This window comes from Macrosteles quadrilineatus, unplaced genomic scaffold (assembly GCF_028750875.1).
Source record: "Macrosteles quadrilineatus isolate MER2022 unplaced genomic scaffold, UCM_ALF_1.0 Scaffold_6__1_contigs__length_79288215, whole genome shotgun sequence".
NCBI classification, from domain to species: domain Eukaryota; kingdom Metazoa; phylum Arthropoda; class Insecta; order Hemiptera; family Cicadellidae; genus Macrosteles; species Macrosteles quadrilineatus.
The window spans coordinates 25,924,365-25,944,453 of NW_026542599.1; the positions used below are offsets into that span (position 1 = coordinate 25,924,365).

At 35.7% G+C, this 20,089-nt stretch overlaps 2 protein-coding genes across 2 annotated transcripts; one reads left to right on the forward strand and one right to left on the reverse strand.

The window, feature by feature from the left end:
• Positions 1–1,289: 1,289 nt before the first annotated feature.
• Positions 1,290–7,077, reverse strand: LOC128996783 (uncharacterized). The gene is made up of 2 exons (XM_054422248.1): positions 5,798–7,077; positions 1,290–1,573 (listed from the first exon to the last, which is right to left on the reverse strand). The coding sequence occupies exons 1-2, from the start codon at positions 6,735–6,737 to the stop codon at positions 1,398–1,400; spliced, it is 1,116 nt and encodes a 371-aa protein (XP_054278223.1). The 5' UTR covers positions 6,738–7,077; the 3' UTR covers positions 1,290–1,397.
• Positions 7,078–8,549: 1,472 nt separating this feature from the next.
• Positions 8,550–19,814, forward strand: LOC128996957 (BLOC-1-related complex subunit 8 homolog). Its single transcript, XM_054422512.1, has 4 exons — positions 8,550–8,877; positions 9,659–9,836; positions 11,974–12,081; positions 19,568–19,814. Exons 1-4 carry the CDS (start codon positions 8,832–8,834, stop codon positions 19,722–19,724), a joined length of 489 nt encoding a protein of 162 aa, XP_054278487.1. The 5' UTR covers positions 8,550–8,831; the 3' UTR covers positions 19,725–19,814.
• The last annotated feature ends 275 nt before the right edge of the window (positions 19,815–20,089 follow it).

Genomic DNA, 20,089 nt, shown 5'->3' on the forward strand with positions numbered 1-20,089 from the left:
GTACTGTATTTGTAATTTGCTAGTATACTGTGGGTAGTTGGCTTATAATGAACACATGCTTCAACTTCAAGTATTTTGTTTACTTTTCCTTGTTATTTAATTCAACCAACATGGTTACTTAGCAACCCATAAGACTAATGTAAAAAAAATATGACTTTCAGTTTCGTTTTTCTACGTAATTAGATTTTTGTTTGGGAGTTCTAACTGCATGAAGCTCGTTTTTAGGCCAAAAATAAACTATTTACAAGATTTGAAGAAAATCGTCGGAGCCGTTTTCGAGATCTTTCTGCAAGCAAGCAAGCATACATACAAGCAAACATTGCTCGTATTAGAGTATAGGATTCTTAACTTGATAGAAAGCTAAATAAAAGTGTTCTTAAACTTATTCCCAAAAATTTAACTGAACAAATTCAAATTGTGCCATTTTGAAACAAATAAACAAAATAAAAAAATTTAGTGATTACTTTTTCAAAAATAGTTTATTGCTGATATTTATCATTTTTAATTTAACCATACAGCAGTTTTGAGCTGCCCAAATTAAATTTAACTACAATGTATTCAATTGTAGGACCTATTGTAACCCTTAAATCCTTTTGCTGCATCTAAGATTATGACATTGAATCAAAACACTAAAATAAGTTTGGCCTACATCTCGTGTCAAATTTCTTTTCCTTGTGTCTACATTTTTAACCAAGTTAATTTGAATCTTAGACACTATTCACTACTGTGTGCTAACTAGTTACTTGTTGACTTTAATCCGGAAACCAACTCATTAAGAAACTAATGTTGGCAAATTTAAGTAACTAGTAGTGATGGGAACAACCGATTCAAAACAACTGATTCAATCGATTGTTGGTAAAAAAACCGATTCAATCGGTTGTAGTTTTTACAATCGGTTGAATTTTTGAACGACTGATTCGACTGAAATCATTTGAACATAGACTGGAAAAAGGCATAAGAACAATAGTATTTTATTTTATACGATTGAAAACAGTTTGAACTGGAAAACATTCATTTAGTCTAATAATATGCTTTCAACTGGTTTCATTCGGTGTTTAAAGAGACTGGAAACAGTCATCAGTCCGAATAGTATGTACGCAACTGTTTTCATTTGGTGTTTCATTCAACTGAAAAAACCGACTGAACAAAAAAACAACCGATTGATCAATCGGTTGTTAAATTCAATTGGTTGTTCCATCACTAGTAACTAGATAAAACACAAAATAATCATAGGTACTATACACCATTACTGTGTACATCCAAGGAATATACTTATAATACAAAAGATAATAACTACACAACATTTTTTAATCATTTTAATTATTTTCAGCAATACAGTATTTACAAAATCTATAAAAATAATGACTAGTATTCAATACATTGAAATGTAGGTGAATCTAAAATGTGTACTTTAGATCTTGTGGCTTCTTGACTAGAGACTTTGATTTGACAGTGTCTTTACTCTTGAGCAACAAACTGATGTACCTCCGTTGTTGATCTTCAGTCAAGGGCGAGTTTAAACTTGACGAATACTTGACCACTGCAGTACATCGTTCTAAATTTTCATGAATATCTGCAATATAAGTGTGAGAATTAATTGTTTTGTGTTTTAAACATATTTTTTCAAACACATTAGTGTTTAGTTTTTAAAACTTAGTTTTTCTTTGAGTACTATTACAGTGCTAAAATTAAAATGTTAACATTGTTAAAAGTAATATGCCTTCGATTAAATTTTAAAAATGAACACAATTTGTAGATTTCTCAACGGTGAAGTTAAACCCAATTAACTTCTGTTGTTAAAATCCATATTTTTTATCCCCTGAGCTGATCTTGTGACTAAATCAATAGAGTTGCCTTCGTCAATCAGCTCATAGTAGTTGTAACATTGTTACGGCTGTTTCAGCATCTTCAGACGTACAGCCTTAGTAGTGGTGTCCTTAATATACAAAAACACAAACTGTCACACGCAACGTACACATACATAAACATAGACAGGGGTTTTTGCCTAAACAGGCCTGTTGATTACACATATCCGCACTCGAGCAAGTAGCTGACTCTAGCAGATTGACGAAGATAACTCTATTTAGGGTCATTCCACGCCAAATCATCCAGCCAAAAGTAGACTTGTCACCCAAGGTTTTCTGATTTCAATAAAATTTTGTATAGATAATATATATATATAGATAAGAAGAAATCCAAAATTTTATATCATTCTGACAAAGGGCTTCAGAGATACGGCCATTTTAAGATTCACACAAATTCAGTTTCCGAGGCTTATTTTTGCGCTAAACTGAAATGCATATATTCTCGTCTTTCTATGTAAAAAGGACAATTTTGAAGATATGGGCTTCAAATTTTACTTATTTATCCAAAACTTAATGCAGAATCATATTACACAAGTGGAATGATTACTATTACCTATTATCACCCAAAAAAATTCCTAAATACAAATAATTAGATTTATCCGAAATCAGAACATTCAGTTACAAAAGGTTTGATAACAAAAATCTCTCTCCAGATAACCCTATAAAACTATATATCACTGGAAAGAGGACAAAATTATCTTTCAAATGGTATAATAACATGAGTGGGGTTTTGAGTATTAACATTGTTATCACACGTGAAAGTAAAAATTTAAATTTGATTAAGCTAAAAATTTCATTTCATGCCGAATATGTGTGATGAACTTAAATAATACAAAAGGTTCATCAATTTAATATATGTTTGTACAAATGACTAGAAATCTAAAAATATGAAACAAAATATTGGGTCCTTAAGTTGTTATTTTTGTATGAATTAAATTTTTACTTATAAAAAGCCCTAAATAAATCGTCCTATATCCTACATTACTTTTACCTAAACAAAGGCTAATTAATGCTTTACAAGCAATTACCTACAATTACATCTTATGCAAAATTTATAAGTTTACCACTCTCAATAACAAATAAAAAAATATGCATTATTAATTTTTATAGATCAAACTTCAATATTAAATTATGTGTAAAAAAAAAAAAGGAATGACATATTTAATACACAATCAATGTTTGTAACCAGAGTTTATACCAGTGAATGTAACCAGTGTCTGTGTGTGTTGGTGTGTTTGTCACTCCTGTGATGACATGAAACATGAAACATTCAAGTCTAAAGATAAAAGGCTTGTTTCACATCTATCCGGCATGCGTTAAACCGACTTCTAACCGGCACCGGCATGGGTGCACCTTTCACGTTACGCCAACACAGGCACTCTGGCAGTTGTACTCCAGCTTGTGAAACTTGTGTGTCGTAGGGATAGAAATGGAACGTAACAGAGCAATTGCAATGATACTTCGAAATTACTTTTATTGAAACTGTATTTATATTTGGATTTTTTTTTTATTTCATTCAATTTGAATTTGAGTAAAATTTAATTCAATGTTGTGTGACAAAAAAATATAAAAAATAAAATAAAATTTAGTAAAAATTCAATTTAATTCAATTCTGTTCTTGAATTAAATTAACAAGTAGTTCAATGTCTATTTCCGACATGACCAAAACCTTGCGAACAAATAGGCCTAACCAAAAGTAATACTCAAATAACTACAAACAACTGAACTAAAAGTACACTTGGTGCAGACGGCAGGTGCCGGTTATATGTGAACAGTCACATTGGGCCGCTACACCCACTACTCCAGCCGGCTTGTTTACCCGACACCGGCAGCCGGCCTTCGCCGAGGGGGTGCCCGGCATCCCTCGACTTGTATACGGCAGCTTGGCAAGTGATTAACTGACTACGACACATGCCGTGCATATGTGAACAGTCCCTTATACTTCTTCACCCCATTGCCGGTTAAACGTTAAAAAATATTTATCATGGAAGGTATTGCTGCACCAAGTCAAGTGAGAACTAATTTGATTTGTACAGTAGGTAAACTGTCAGACTCTCCATGTGAAAATTTTACTTTAACACAAGAAAAAAATGTTCATTTTATTTTTGAAAATCTTTCAAATGAAGAACTAGAAACATTAAGGTGGCACACAAATGATGAATATAATAAAAATGATTCAATTTGTTCTCATCATTTTTGTTACAGTACTTTTTGAAATATAAAAAAAATCATGCTGTGACCCATTTAAAAAACATGTGTTATCCTTGACAAAGATTTAAGAGTAATTTCTTTAGGGAAGGTAAAAGAAGTTAAAGAACTTAAAGACATAAGTTAACTTTAGTGCCAGGAAAGCTTTAGTGCATCAATTGTAGAAAGTTATTGAATGTTGTAAACACTGGTTCAAAAAATGAAGGAAATTCTGCATTTCATGATGGTGACAAAGATATTGACAGAGTTTACAAAAAAATTACGACAAATTTACTACAAAAATAGGATGTATTTGGTTTTGTTTTACGTTTAAATCAAGTTGTTTTCTTTTGACTTCTACGTGTAATAAAAATGTTGATACTCCAAACCCCACTCTTATTTTTATAACATTTGAAAGATAATTTTAAACACACACACCAATACACACAGTCACTGGTCACATTCACTGGTATAAACTCTGGTTACAAACATTGATAGTGTATTAAATATGTCATAAAATTTTATTTTTATTTTTATAACACATAATTTAATATTGAAGTTTGATCTATAAAAATTAATAGTTAATAATACATATTTTTTATTTGTTATTGAGAGTGGTAAACTTATAAATTTTGGATTAAATGTAATTGTAATTTCTTGTAAAGCTATAATAAGCCTTTATTTAGGTAAAAGTAATGTAGGATATAGGACGATTTAGTTAGGGCTTTTTATAAGTAAAAATTTAATTCATACAAAAATAACAACTTAAGGAACCAATATTTTGTTTCATATTTTTAGATTTCTAGTCATTTGTACAAACATATATTAAATTGATGAACCTTTTGTTTTATTTAAGTTCATCATACATATTCGGCATCAAATGAAATTTTCAGCTTAATCAAATTTAATTTTTGACTTTCACGTGTGATAACAATGTTAATACTCAAAACCCCACTCATGTTATTATACCAATTGAAAGATAATTTTGTCCTCTTTTCAGTGATATATAGTTTTATAGGGTTATCTGGAGAGAGATTTTTGTTATCAAACCTTTTGTAACTAAATGTTCCGATTTTGGAAAAATCTAATTATTTGTATTTAGGAATTTTTTTTTGGGTGATAATAGGTAATAGTTAACATTTTATTTGTATTATATGATTCTGCATTAAATTTTGGATATATGAGTCAAATTTGAGGCCTCTAGCTTAATAATTGTCCATTCTACATAGAAAGACGAGAATACATGCACGCTCCCTTAGCGTCAAATTGGACCTCGGAAACTAAATTCGCTCAAAACTTCAAATAGCCATATCTCTGAAACCGTTTGACATAATGAACTGAAATTTTGGATTTTATCCTATCTAAATGTCTAAATTATGTGTACAAATTTTCATAAAAATCTGTGACTAGTGGGTGACAACCCCTGGATGACTTGACATGGAATGGCCCTTTATTGATTTAGTAACTTATGTTAACTTATCGATTGGATGGATATAAAAATTGATCTGATTGCTACCCAATGTCATTACAAAACCTTGACTTAACTAGGCACTGTAAGTTATAATTTAAATTACAACTAACTTATAACTAATGAATGAGGACAAGGTTAGGTTTTAAATGGCCGTCCCCCTGAAAGAGAACGAATAATAAGGGCTACCCTAGTAGATTTAAATAAAGGAAAAATAAGAACAACAATAAAAATAAAAGACAATGAGTAACTTATACTAGCAGGGTACCGTACTTACAATAGTATTCAAACAAGAGACGTATCAATACATCAGTCATATGTGTGAAGTTATTTGTCAATGTGAATTGAATCAATCTATAACAATCTTCAACTCTATGAGATTTTAACAACATTTTCCCCATGGTTGGTACCATCCACTGTACATATTTTAGTATTTGACTGTTTTTAAGTAATAGTTTTGTGGCTTCTTCCTGATCTGAAAACCAGGTGCTTAAATACAGTTCCCTCCATAGACAGGCCAGAAGTAAGTCGTCTCTCTTTTTGCCTGAAAACTGTTCGATGTTATAAATCAATTTATGCAGTGTTGCTTCACTATGCTGTTCAACCAACGATGTGAACAAATTAGGGAGCATTACTTTCACTTTGGGTCTAACTACCGTGTTATCATAAGCAAACGAAAATAAATTTAATGACGTGGGAACCTTCCCGTCCAACCATAATGCTTCGGCTAAATAATGATTATACTGAGCATAATATTGAAAATGTGATGCGTTGTGCTTTTTAATGATGGACTGAATAGCTTTAACACCATTTACATTTCCATCTTTAGTAAAATAAACTAAGAGGTAGCCCAATTTTTCATTTGGAACCTTTGTAACATCTGTCTTTTCCTCTATACAACTAGCAAGCTCTTCAGCATCATCAGTTTTTTTAAGGCCACAAGTGTTGTTCTCTTGATATAAGCTTAGGCCTATCTTGGACATTTCTCCATGCAGATTCTTTGAGGATACATTTTGGAAATATTGAGTTAACTTGTTCTCTCGTTTAATCCCTTCTTCGGAAATCAAATTTTCAACATAGGCATCTGTATTACTTGAACACTGAGACTGAGGCTTACTTGAGTAAAACTTGATAATATTTAGTCTAGGCCAATGATGTAGAAACTTTGTCAGAATGCAACAGCAGCCATTATTGCATAACACGGTAGAAACTGCCATGTATTAAGGTGAAACACATAAACAATTTTGGTTCATCTAAATGTCATCACAATCACCTTTGGCCTATTACTAAAATGTACGCCACGAAATAAATATTAATTGTATGCAAGCGGTGCTTACTGTCATTACTGGCCTAACTGCAGGATTGACTGCTGCTTCAACAGTATAATAATCCCTCAGCTCTTTGTTAACAAATATTTTATAACCCACAAATGATCAAGTCCAATATACTAAGGCAAAAAATACGTTTTTAAAAGCTTACACTCACTCACATCATTAAATCTAAGCTAACCATCTTTTGAAATTAGACAAGCTGGATAAACTGACTGACTGAACTACTGTGAATAGTGAATGAATACTGAAAACTGATTACTGAACTGAAGGTTAGGTTAGGTTAGTTGTTGTTTTTTTTTTTACAGCAAACTGACATAAAAACATCAGTGCTGCCAAGCCAAGCATAGAGGAGACATAGAACGAAAGATCTTGAAAGAGATACATACATTCGTGATTTGCTTATTATTGCACACACACCGATTTTGGACGGTCGGTAATAAGTCGGTCGATATTTTATCGGCGAAACGATCAGTCATCAAACAAGTATGCCTACCATATCGGTGTGAACCCAGCGCTATCCGAGATCTAGGTCTCGTCCTCGTATGCTTATGATTACCCAGGTGCGGTACGAGAACGAGACTAGACCCCGAGATTACGTTGCGGTTGCGCAGTAATCTTTTGCGCATCATAACCTCGCAAAGAAAGGAGAGAGAGCACTGGGTCAACCGAAACGGCACACGGAAGATTTCTCAGGTGCCGTTTGACGTCACTAACTGCTGACGTTTCTTTGAGGGAACACCAATACCGCAACGATACGGTGGATAACGTTGCGGGCTGATAAACCGAATGTTCCGGGTTCGAATCCCGCCGGCGGCACTAACTTTTTATCAACATTTTTTTCATATCAGCAAGTTTGGTTGGTTTGGTTAGGTTATGACAGTTTAATTTTATAATTAAAAAATTATAAAATTGAATTTTAGGCAATTATAATTTTATTTTATGAACAAAACTATTTTTTAGATTAGTAAACCTTTATTCGATTTTTCCATTATAAGCACGTTTGGTTAGGTTATGACAGTTTAATTTAATAATAGAAAATTATAAAATTGTCTGTTTCTTCAGACGCAGCAGTTAGTGACGTCAAACGGCACCTGAGAAATCTTCCGTGTGCCCCACCGGTGACGAGACCCCGAGATCTCGTACCGCACAGCTATAATTAATAATAGTTCATTATTTATTTGAATTTATTCTTTTCCTACAATAACATATTAAGAAAAATATGTGTTATCTGTTTATTTACGAATTCCAGGGGGAAATAGGGTTGTGTCGTTGTGTGGACAAAATATCAAATTCAGCCTGGCTCTGGCCCTGGTAACACTGATTTTGAATTTCGATAAAATTTAATTTCGTTATTCGTTGTACTGTACTGGCTAAAGCTGGGTTTTCCTAGGCGCGGAAGCGGAGAGAGGAACGTGGAGAGCGGAATTGAAATTAACATGGCATTCCGCTCCGCTTCTAGGAAAACAAAACAGTAACATTAAATTGCCTAAGACTAGTGGAGTCCGCTCTCCGCGTTCCTCTCTCCGCTTCCGCGCCTAGAGAGAACGATTCCGCGCCTAGGAAAACCCGGCTTAAAATGATCGGAATGGCGGCTTTTAGAGGTGGTATGGGTGGCCCAGCTGATCAACTCTAAAAAAACAACAAAATGTGAAATAAATGAAAATATCATCATCATCAAATCAAATCAACCCTACCCTACCCTTACAGTGAACTTAGAAGGAAGTGCTATTATTTTAGTGACGATCAATAAAAATAACGTCATAGTTCTGTGGCGTAAAAAATAACAGTTAAAACTTAAAATTTTCAATTACTAGTTTAGCCTATCTACTACTTATATTTAATTTAACTTTTTAGTGTCAGACATAGGATATAGGCTAAATGCACCATCTAGCCTATGCTTAAGGAAGGGCACAATTTATTATTTTGTTTTATTTTTAACGAAAACATCTCAGAATTCTATAATAATTGAGCGATAGTAGAATGGCTTCTGGTCATGATGCAGAATTGGATGCAAAAGTAAAAAAAGGTAAGACAAAATCATTTCACGTAGGCCTAGGCCTCTTGCATTCCTCTTGTCTACCAATATTACCATGCTTTGCTCAATTTAATACCTAATCTATATAGTAGTTTAGTTTAAGGTTAGAATAAGTTTGATTATTGATTGAACTGATAGTTTTTATGTCCAACCATAGGCCTAAGATGGAATCGGATATCAAAGTTTCACCTATACGTTAATTTGTCCACCTAACTTACATTGCTTACCCAGGTTTACCATAGAAATCGGTTTATGTTTATAGCTTTGTTTGTTATAATCTACCTAACTTATTTAGCAAAAGAGTGATAAGCTACAGCCTAGGCCTACTCCACTAGGTACGACTCCGTCATATTTAAAAGATTCACAATCCCACAACCACGTGTTGGGACTTTTATTTTATCAATTTGTGAATATAGTTCTACACTTAAGTAATGCTTAAAATTTTATAGAGAGTAACTAACTTAAGTTTGTATACCGAGTATAGACGTAAACCTAACCTAATCCAAACCTTACCTCACCTATTAGGCCTAAAGTTCTGTCTGAACAACAATGCCCCAATGAGAAGGAACTTTTCAATGAAGTAGGTCCAAGTTAAAAGTACAACCCCATAGGATGATAAAAGATTTGTGGGCTAATTTTTAGTAACTTAGGCTATAATTAACTTAAGACTAGGCTATCAAGAATAGGCTACCTAACAAAGCTTAAACTTAGGGCCAAACAAAACAATTTGTTACATTTTTCAAGTTTGTATTTCATCCACCTTGTATTATAGCCACGGAGAGAATATCAGAGAATATGCACATAGTGGCTAACGAGCCATCATTGGCGTTCTACCGGCTTCAAGAACATGTGCGTAAGGCTCTTCCTCCAATGGTAGACAAGCGTGTGGATGTTAGCAAAGTGCACCAACAGTTGCAAGGTAGATGCTACGACGTAGAGTATGCTGTCAGGTGAGTGGTCAGATATTTATATTATTTTTAATTATGGCCTTTGTCAAGACCCTTAACTTAGATGGTTGGTGGTGGGGTGGGGCGGATTGTGTCAAGTTTCAAAATTACTTAAAAAATTAATAGGCCTACTCACAAATAAGGCTCTGGTTTCCTAGACACGTACTAGATGCTCAGCAGTTTAGATGCGCTGCGGCTTTTGTCCAGGTCCCAAAACGCAGCTGTCGTGAGTGGTTTCCTAGACTGCGTACAATACACATGGTTGGTGCGTAACATAAGTTCACGGGAGAGATTACTAGTGGCCACGAATACTAGAAAAATGGCTACTATGATGTTATATGATGATTTAGATAATTAAATGTATACTTTGGTAATAAAAGTTTTGAATAAGCGTAAGCAGTGAAAAGTACATGATTAGGAACTTTACATGGTGCTCGCGGAAGTTTTAACCGTAGTATATTAAAGCAAACATGTCAATTTAAAATGTAAACAATAAATTTTAATTTAACCTCTCCAACTTTGCTTTTACTGTTATTATATTTAGGCCTACCTATTCGGAATTTACCGAATTGACGAAATAGTATATTATTTATGAGTATAACTGCAATAAGCATTTCATACTTATACGCCAACCCCGTAAGAAGGACGGGTACTCTGCTAGTAGTTAATATAGGATTATTACTAAAATGTTCAGGGGTTTTTAAAAATAATTATGGGGGCTCTTATATTTGGGAGTTGGTGTTGTGCTGGCTTGAAAGGAATATTTGTCAACTTTAGGTTTATTTACAAATTACAAATATGTGAGGACAAATTAATTGTAGGAAACATTTAATAAGGGAATTAAATATTAAAATTACACATTATGGGGAAATTAACACTACCTAACGAATGATATGAAATGTAATACTATAAACATTTTAATTGTATGAACAACGTACTTCCATAATATGTCATTTCCAGAGAGAAATTCAATCGATTTTTTGTTGTTGTTGGAGAATTTTGCCATCAGGACAACATTTACTTCCATTGCACAAGACATGTCTAAAACGCAGCGTAAGGCTGTGGTTTCCTAGACGCGTAATAGATGCGCAGCGTCTTTTATCCAGGTCCCAAAACGCAGCTGCCGTGAGTGGTTTCCAAGACTGCGTTACAATACACACGGTTGGTGCGTAACATAAGTTCACGGGAGAGATTACTAGTGGATACTATGGTGTTATACGATGATTATATGAAGTTACCTACATGGCAATTGGTTTCGACGTCTATGTACATACACACCTTATAGGGCCTTCATGCTGCCATGTAGAAATGAGAATTTGTATAGCCAAGTATTTTATAGTTTTTTGTTGGTGTTCATGTGTATGAGTCACGTGTCTTCCAGCTTGACAATGATGCCATATGTCGAAACAGGTCGCCGTATAGATGACTTTAGGATTACTTGGACAAAAAATGTAACTTACCCACTTGTATAGGCATATAATTTGTGAAGTAATTCGGAAGGTAATACACAAAATGAACTGCTTGGTGGTTTAACACTGCTTTTTATTTAAATGAGGATAGCAAGTGGCTTTAGACTAGCCTATTTAACTTCAAATCAGAAGCTTTGGAGAATGAAAAACTGTCAAAGGAAGGAAGGAACTACTGTGAACTGACAACCAAAATTGGACATCAATTCGCTAACCTACAAATTGTATTATAAATAAATCTTTTTTGTGCGTTTTCCATGCCAATGGAATTTTTTACATTTTGGGTAGTCACGTACAACAACAACAAACCCCGGTCTTGTTACTATCTAACGCTGACCTTTTTTTTTTATAATTCATATAGTCCAATGACCAATTGCATTTGGGTATGGAAATGAGCTCGCTTGGAATCAAAACGGCTACTGATACACTTGAGTAGCTTGTCCATATGACTTACCATTATAGTATGTGGTTCATCAGCATTGTACCGTGTACGTGTTATTAAATATGCAGAAAGTAAATAGGAGTAGAAATATTTCTAAGAATACTTGAAATCATCATCAGACCCAATATGGGAATCATTCTCTTTACATCAGGACACAGGCCAATGTCCAGAGTTACGGCCTCAGTTTATTAAAATAATCATAGTTAGCCTAATCTATTGTTATTTTTTACAGTGCCATAAAATCAATGGAAAATGCAGACAGTACGTTTCTTAATATTCAAGAACTTTTGAAAACAGCAATTTTTTTGAAGCAGCAGATTAAGTATGAAGAATCAAGAAGGTAAGATATTATGAAGTATTATTTGTTAGAAAAAGATTGTACCATTCAATGTCCTGGAGTTGTGATTTCAAATTCATTTTTTACATGATTTTTATTTTATGTTTGAGTTAGGCCTAAGTGAATGTCAAATTAATAAAATCATTTCTCGTTTAAAAGAATTGAAAGAGTATTTTTATTTATTTGTATCATACTGCAACGCACATACTATATTATAACATAGTATGGTAACGTAACAATGATGAATGTAGGCCTAATTTCATACAACTGATTGGGTTCGAAATGAACCCTAACTAACGTACAAAATTTCACTGCAATATTTCCTCCAATAAAAAAAAGTTTGGTTTAATTTCAAAATAGAATTTTTTTTAAATGTTAAGTTAATTTTTGTACGGTAAAATAATAGCCAAAATCAATTAATTATGGCATTTTCAATGAATGTTTATTAATCATCCTGACAGTTTAAAGCCTAAGTGGCGAGAACCACTTTAAATATAAGGACTCTTAATATTTTTACTCAATTTCTTAATATGTATTGTAGCCACCAGAGCACGATTTTCTTCAGTGATTCCTTCATAGTTTACAGTATTTTTTTGTGTTTGTTCCAAAGCATTGTGCCTTTATTTTTCTTTGTTGTAGTTTAATGTTTTCTGTTTTGTAGGTTAGCTTTGCCCTCTTGAATTGAAGTGTAATAATTTCATGCTTGCATTGGATGTCTACACAGTGAGTATGTTTCCCCCTTGGCCAAGTGCATGGCTTCTTGTTAAATAACTTTCTTGCTTTTTAGCTCTTAGGCACATCTACAACTTAACCAACTACAAAAAGAAAAAAAAGGAAGAACACAAGTCATTTTGAAATTAAAATAAAGACTACTATAGAATATGATATGCTTTTACACCGCTGAATTCTGATGCCACTACAATATTTTTTTCACCTCTTGCAGCTTTAGTGAATGAACAAAGACGTATGATATTTCTCACGAAGAGCCAAAACAAACAGGGAATCAGTTGACAAATTGATTTGCCCTTTTAACTCCATTGATTTTACAATAGTTTAACCGTGCGTTTTTATAGTATTTGCCAATACAGTAGAACCCCGGTTAACCAAATTCGGGTTAACTGAAACCCAGTTCAACCCAAACGGCTCTATAAAATAATACAGGGCGAAAATATAAGTAATATGTAATGAAAATGCTTCAGTAACTTCAGTTGTTAAGATTAAAGTATTATCTTACCATTTAGGATTATTATGTACATAATAATCCTAATCAGCCAATTGGCCTTTCCTTAACTCCTATCTTACCAATTAAACACATTTCTTCAGCTGAAATAAATCACTGTAGAATTATAGAAATTGTTTTAAATTAATCTTTCCTACACACCATGGTAATAAATAGGCTATTTTTAGCATATGACGGGTTAACCGAAAAGTTGGTTATCCAAAACGGCTCTTCCCCCTTTATTTCAGTTAACCGGGGTTCTTCTACTGTAGGTGTAACAGAGTCGGAACTTGAACCCTTAATCTACTTTCCATCTCCCTAAACCCCATATCTTGGCTTGGTACAATAGATATGTACCGAAGTATGTTACGTAGCATAACCGGATGAATAACAGGGTTACCGTAAGACAAATGTTTCCGAACACCATTTAAAAAAACCAATAGTTCTGACAAAAACATTGTCGATGATCAGTTTGCAGTTGTTAGTAAATAATGTTAGTAACGTTGACAACGTACATACGGCAACAAACTCTCAGCAACGTTGATGAAATAGCAGGATGCGTCCACCGGTTACAAGTCTTTTGTTTACTTTTTCCTTGTTATTTTGTGTACTTGGAAACCCATAAGACAAATGTTAAATTTTTACATTTCAAATGAGTTGTGTAGAAAAATACGAATTTTCCTGAGGTAGAGCCTGACGCCAATAACGTTTTTAGGGCTATAAGTCCGTAATTCCAAAATTTAGTCAACATCCTTCTGCTAGATTTCAAGATTTACATTACAGACAGACAAACAGACATAGCTCGTATTAGAGTATAGAATATACCAGATATATTCAATTATTATGCAATTTTAAATCATATTGTATGTGTTTTTAGTTTATTACACATTGTGAAATTTTATTAAAAGTATCAGCCTTGTAAAATGTAGCTATTGCATTTGCCCCATCAAGTGTGTAATAATTTTGTGATTAATTAGACATACACATTTATTGAGCGGAGCGAGCGAAGCGAGCGAAGCTCTTATACGTCGACTTTTATGCATTTCGTAATACGCAAACTCCTCCTAGACGGCTGAATCAATCGTTTTCAAATTTTGCATGGTGATAAAGACCATATCGGTGAGTGCCAACATCTATATGGCGTTAAAAAAGTCTCTCAGGAATCCGTAGAAAAATGAAACTGAAAATCACATTTTCTTAACATTAGTCTTATGGGTTGCTAGGTAACCATGTTGGCTGAATTAAATAACAAGTAAAAAGTAAACAAAAGATTTGAAGTTTTAGCATGTGTTCATAATAAGCCAACTACCCAAAGTATACTAGGAAATTACAAATACAGTACAAAAGGAAAAACATCACTTGTTAATATTGAGCAAAGATTATACTTAAGATTACTCGATACATTGTAGTCAAGGGTAGCAGTGCGATCTATGATCTGTCTAGGATCTGTTTATGACGAATACATTAAGGTATCTGCAATTCTAAAATGCTATGGGAAGGGAAGGAAACAGGTCCGTGACGTAGGAAGTAGTGAAGGAAGTAGTAAGGGCAATCATAAAATGCTATGGGAATAGAGGGAAACAGGTCCGTGACGTAGGAAGTGATATGAAGGAAGTAGTAAATGCGAGCAGTCCGGAGTGTGGGGACTGTTTATGACGATAAGATTAGGGTATCTGCAATCCTAAAATGCTATGGGAAGGGAGGAAAACAGGTCCGCGACGTAGGAAGTGGTGAAGGAAGTAGTCAATGCGAGTAGTCCGGAGTGCGGGAACTGTTTATGACGATTAGATTAAGGTATCTGCAATCTTTAAGTGCAATGGGAAGGGAGGGAAACAGGTCCGCGACGTAGGAAGTGGTGAAGGAAGTAGTCAAAGCGAGCTGTCCGGAGTGTGGGAACTGTTTATGACGATAAGATAAGGGTATGGGCAATCCTAAAATGCTATGGGAAGGGAGGGAAAGAGGTCCGTGACGTAAGAAGTGGTGAAGGAAGTAGTCAAGGCGAGCTGTCAGGAGTGAGGGAACTGTTTATGGCGATTAGATAAGTGTATGGGCAATCCTAAAATGCTATGGGAAGGGAGGGAAACAGGTCCGTGACGTAAGAAGTGGTGAAGGAAGTAGTCAAGGCGAGCTGTCTGGAGCGTGGGAACTGTTTATGATGATTAGATTAAGGTATTTGCAATCCTAAAATGCTATGGAAATGGAGGAAAATAGGTCCGCGACGTAGGAAGTGGTGAAGGAAGTAGTATAGGCGAGTTGTCCGGAGTGTTGGAAATGTTTATGACAATTAGATTATGGTATCAGCAAACCTAAAATGCTACGGGAAGGGAGGAAAACAGGTCCGCAACGTAGGAAGTGATGAAGGAAGTAGTCAAGGTGAGCTGTCCGGAGTGTGGGAACTGTTTATGACGATTAGATAAAGGTATTTGCAATCCTAAAATGCTATGGGAAGGGAGGGAAACAGGTCCGCGACGTAGGAAGTGGTGAAGGAAGTAGTCAAGGCGAGTAGTCCGGAGTGTGGGAACTGTTTATGACGATTAGATTAAGGTATCTGCAATCTTTAAATGCAATGGAATGGAGGGAAACAGGTCCATGACGTAGGAAATTGTGTAGGATGTAGATGTGTGGATTTATGTATCTCCAATACTACGGTGCTTTCAGAGTGAACTAATGATTTTCCCCGAGCAAAGCTCGGTCCCCAGGTACTAAATCAAATGACGACACTAGCTTGAGGTTCGTGACGTATGAAGAGGTTAAGGAAGTAGTAAAGGTGAACACTCTGGAGTGTGGAAACTGTTTATGACGATTAGATTAGGGTATCTGCAATCCTAAAATGCTATGGGAAGGGAGGAAAACAGGTCCGCGACGTAGGAAGTGGTGAAGGAAGTAGTCAAGGCGAGTAGTCCGGAGTGCGGGAACTGTTTATGACGATTAGATTAAGGTATCTGCAATCTTTAAGTGCAATGGGAAGGGAGGAAAACAGGTCCGCGACGTAGGAAGTGGTGAAGGAAGTAGTCAAGGCGAGTAGTCCGGAGTGCGGGAACTGTTTATGACGATTAGATTAAGGTATCTGCAATCTTTAAGTGCAATGGGAAGGGAGGGAAACAGGTCCGCGACGTAGGAAGTGGTGAAGGAAGTAGTCAAGGCGAGCTGTCCGGAGTGTTGGAACTATTATGACGATTAGATAAGGGTATGGGCAATCAAAAATGCTATGGGAAAGGGAGGGAAACAGGCCCGTGACGTAGGAAGTGGTGAAGGAAGTAGTCAAAACGAGCTGTCCGGAGTGTGGGAACTGTTTATGACGATAAGATAAGGGTATGGGCAATCCTAAAATGCTATGGGAAGGGAGGGAAAGAGGTCCGCGACGTAAGAAGTGGTGAAGGAAGTAGTCAAGGCGAGCTGTCAGGAGTGAGGGAACTGTTTATGGCGATTAGATAAGGGTATGGGCAATCCTAAAATGCTATGGGAAGGGAGGGAAACAGGTCCGTGACGTAAGAAGTGGTGAAGGAAGTAGTCAAGGCGAGCTGTCTGGAGCGTGGGAACTGTTTATGATGATTAGATTAAGGTATTTGCAATCCTAAAATGCTATGGAAATGGAGGAAAATAGGTCCGCGACGTAGGAAGTGGTGAAGGAAGTAGTCTAGGCGAGTTGTCCGGAGTGTTGGAAATGTTTATGACAATTAGATTAAGGTATCAGCAAACCTAAAATGCTACGGGAAGGGAGGAAAACAGGTCCACGACGTAGGAAGTGATGAAGGAAGTAGTCAAGGTGAGCTGTCCGGAGTGTGGGAACTGTTTATGACGATTAGATTAAGGTATTTGCAATTCTAAAATGCTATGGAAAGGGAGGAAAATAGGTCCGCGACGTAGGAAGTGGTGAAGGAAGTAGTCTAGGCGAGTTGTCCGGAGTGTTGGAAATGTTTATGACAATTAGATTATGGTATCAGCAAACCTAAAATGCTACGGGAAGGGAGGAAAACAGGTCCGCAACGTAGGAAGTGGTGAAGGAAGTAGTCAAGGCGAGTAGTCCGGAGTGTGGGAACTGTTTATGACGATTAGATTAAGGTATCTGCAATCTTTAAATGCAATGGAATGGAGGGAAACAGGTCCGCGACGTAGGAAATTGTGTAGGATGTAGATGTGTGGATTTATGTATCTCCAATACTACGGTGCTTTCAGAGTGAACTAATGATTTTCCCCGAGCAAAGCTTGGTCCCCAGGTACTAAATCAAATGACGACACTAGCTTGAGGTTCGTGACGTATGAAGAGGTTAAGGAAGTAGTAAAGGTGAACAGTCTGGAGTGTGGAAACTGTTTATGACGATTAGATTAGGGTATCTGCAATCCTAAAATGCTATGGGAAGGGAGGAAAACAGGTCCGCGACGTAGGAAGTGGTGAAGGAAGTAGTCAAGGCAAGTAGTCCGGAGTGCGGGAACTGTTTATGACGATTAGATTAAGGTATCTGCAATCTTTAAGTGCAATGGGAAGGGAGGAAAACAGGTCCGCGACGTAGGAAGTGGTGAAGGAAGTAGTCAAAGCGAGCTGTCCGGAGTGTGGGAACTGTTTATGACGATAAGATAAGGGTATCTGCAATCCTAAAATGCTATGGGAAGGGAGGAAAACAGGTCCGCGATGTGGGAAGTGGCGAAGGAAGTAGTAAAGGCGAGCTGTTTGGAGTGTGGGATCTGTTTATGACGATTAGATTCAGGTATCTGCAATCTTAAAATGCTATGGGAAGAGAGGGAAACAGATCCGCGACGTAGGAACAGGTGAAAGAAGTAGTAAGGTGAGCAGTGTGGAGTGTGGGAACTGGAAACCGTTTGTAGCAGTTTTAATGTATCTGCAATGCTGAAATGCTATGAGAAGGGATGGAAGCATGCCCAAGACATAGGAAATTGTGAAAGAAGTAGTAAAGTCTAGCAGTACGGACAGTGGGGATGTTTGTTGCAATTAGATTAACGTATCTAAAATACTAAAATGCTATGGAAAGCGATGAATACAGGTCCACGACGTAAGTGGTGAAGGAAGTAGTAAAGGCTGGCAGTGCAGAGTGGGGGAACCGTTTGAGCAGATGGATAAGTGAATTTGTAATACTTAAATGCTATGAGAAAGGAAGGAAACAGGCCAATGACGTAGTAAATGGTGAAGGAAGTAGTAAGGCTAACAGCGCAGAGTGTGGGAACTGTCTTTGGCAATTACATTAATGTATCTGAAATCCTAAAATGCTATGGGAAGAGAGGGAAACAGGTCCACGACGTAGGGTGTGGTGAAGGAAGTAGTAAATGTGAGCAGTGTTGAGTTTGGGAATGGATTAATGTATCTGCAATGCTAAAATGCTACGGGAAGAGACTGTAGACTGTAATATGTTAAAAATGATTACGAAGCACAAATCGATACATATTTTCGATACATGCAATCGTTTACAATCGAAATTTACAACTGAGTTGACAACAGCTGATTTTTACTCCATAGAGGCTAAAAACGATTTTTACTCCCTAAATATTAAAAATGCTACTTTAGACCCGCAGCGCATGCATGAAAAAATACAGTTTTTACTGCAGTAAGACAAAAACAATATAATATGAACCCTTGATGACTCCGCTCAATTTTGTGGATGCCTCTGCGAACGCCACCTAGTATTCTTACAATTTTTATTGAGTAGGCTTACTCTTAAATTTGTATCTAAAAATTCAAGGTAACTAGTTTTTATTAATGCTTTTACTTTAACCAGAAGATATTTGTAGAACATTATGATTGGTAGACCTGCAGTAGATGGAATAAAAATCTTGGCTGAATAAAAATACTAAAGAATTTAATCTATTTCGGTACGGTAATTCAATATATCCAAATGGATTTTTACAAATGTTTTTGTTTCTTTATTACCACAGGACGATATTGTTTTCACCAAAGGCCTGTGTAGCCTTTTAACACAAAACAATCTCAATTATCGGCGTTATACTTTCAAAAGCTTATCAAAGCTAACTTAAAGCACTCATTGAAGTGACTATTGTTACTTAAAATAAATATTCAAACCTATTAAATGACCAGAGGACTTCTTTCTAGTGGTCTTAAAAGTCTACATAACTGTTAGTGTTACTTCATTTAAATAATTTGTTTTTGTTACAACATATTTCCAGATAAGTTTTTTACTGTGGGTAATAGTTATAAAATAAAATTGCGCTTTTGGAATGAATGTCAGGTTAAGAAAGAGCCATGTGGCCCTAACTTTGCCTGAAAAATTAAACGATTTTTAATTTTAATTTTTGTTTCAGGGGTAAAAAGGAAGGGTCATCCGTCTATAAAAGGCTATCTGCACACATTACACTAGATCTGCCAGATTTACCCGAACTCTCAGATGCTTTACGTGAAACAGCCAACCGTGTTGAGTCTATGATGCGGCATTCCACTACGGACAATGTTCAACATTGAAGTTTTATGACTTGTGCAATCAATCATTTATTTGATACTTGAGTGTGAAATTGACTGTCTAAATGTGTATTATTAAATTGTAAGGACTAATTTTGTGGTTATGTGTTAACCCTTTTCATTTATCATTCTCAGTAGAACTTAAATATGAAATTGTGCATTATTTCCGGTTGCTATTAGTGCACAACACATGAAGACAACCCTTTTGCCACTCCTGCCAGCTACTGAGCCAGTCATCGCTATGCACACAGAGACCTGTGGATTACCATGCTATCTTGTATTTTAGTTACAGTAGTTGTGCTTTTTTACTTGTTAAGTGCTGTGGTAATGAATGGAAAAGGTTCGTGGTTGCAAGAAAAACATAAGAG

Bases quoted from the DNA above. Each gene is read 5' to 3' on its own strand.
- LOC128996783 (XM_054422248.1), bottom strand. From the start codon at position 6,737: ATGGCAGTTTCTACCGTGTTATGCAATAATGGCTGCTGTTGCATTCTG. The intron at 1,574-5,797 runs GTAAGTACGGTA...CTTATATTGCAG, and splicing joins TCTCTTGTTTGAATACTATT to ATATTCATGAAAATTTAGAA.
- LOC128996957 (XM_054422512.1), top strand. From the start codon at position 8,832: ATGGCTTCTGGTCATGATGCAGAATTGGATGCAAAAGTAAAAAAAG. The intron at 8,878-9,658 runs GTAAGACAAAAT...CTTGTATTATAG, and splicing joins GGATGCAAAAGTAAAAAAAG to CCACGGAGAGAATATCAGAG. The intron at 9,837-11,973 runs GTGAGTGGTCAG...TATTTTTTACAG, and splicing joins GACGTAGAGTATGCTGTCAG to TGCCATAAAATCAATGGAAA.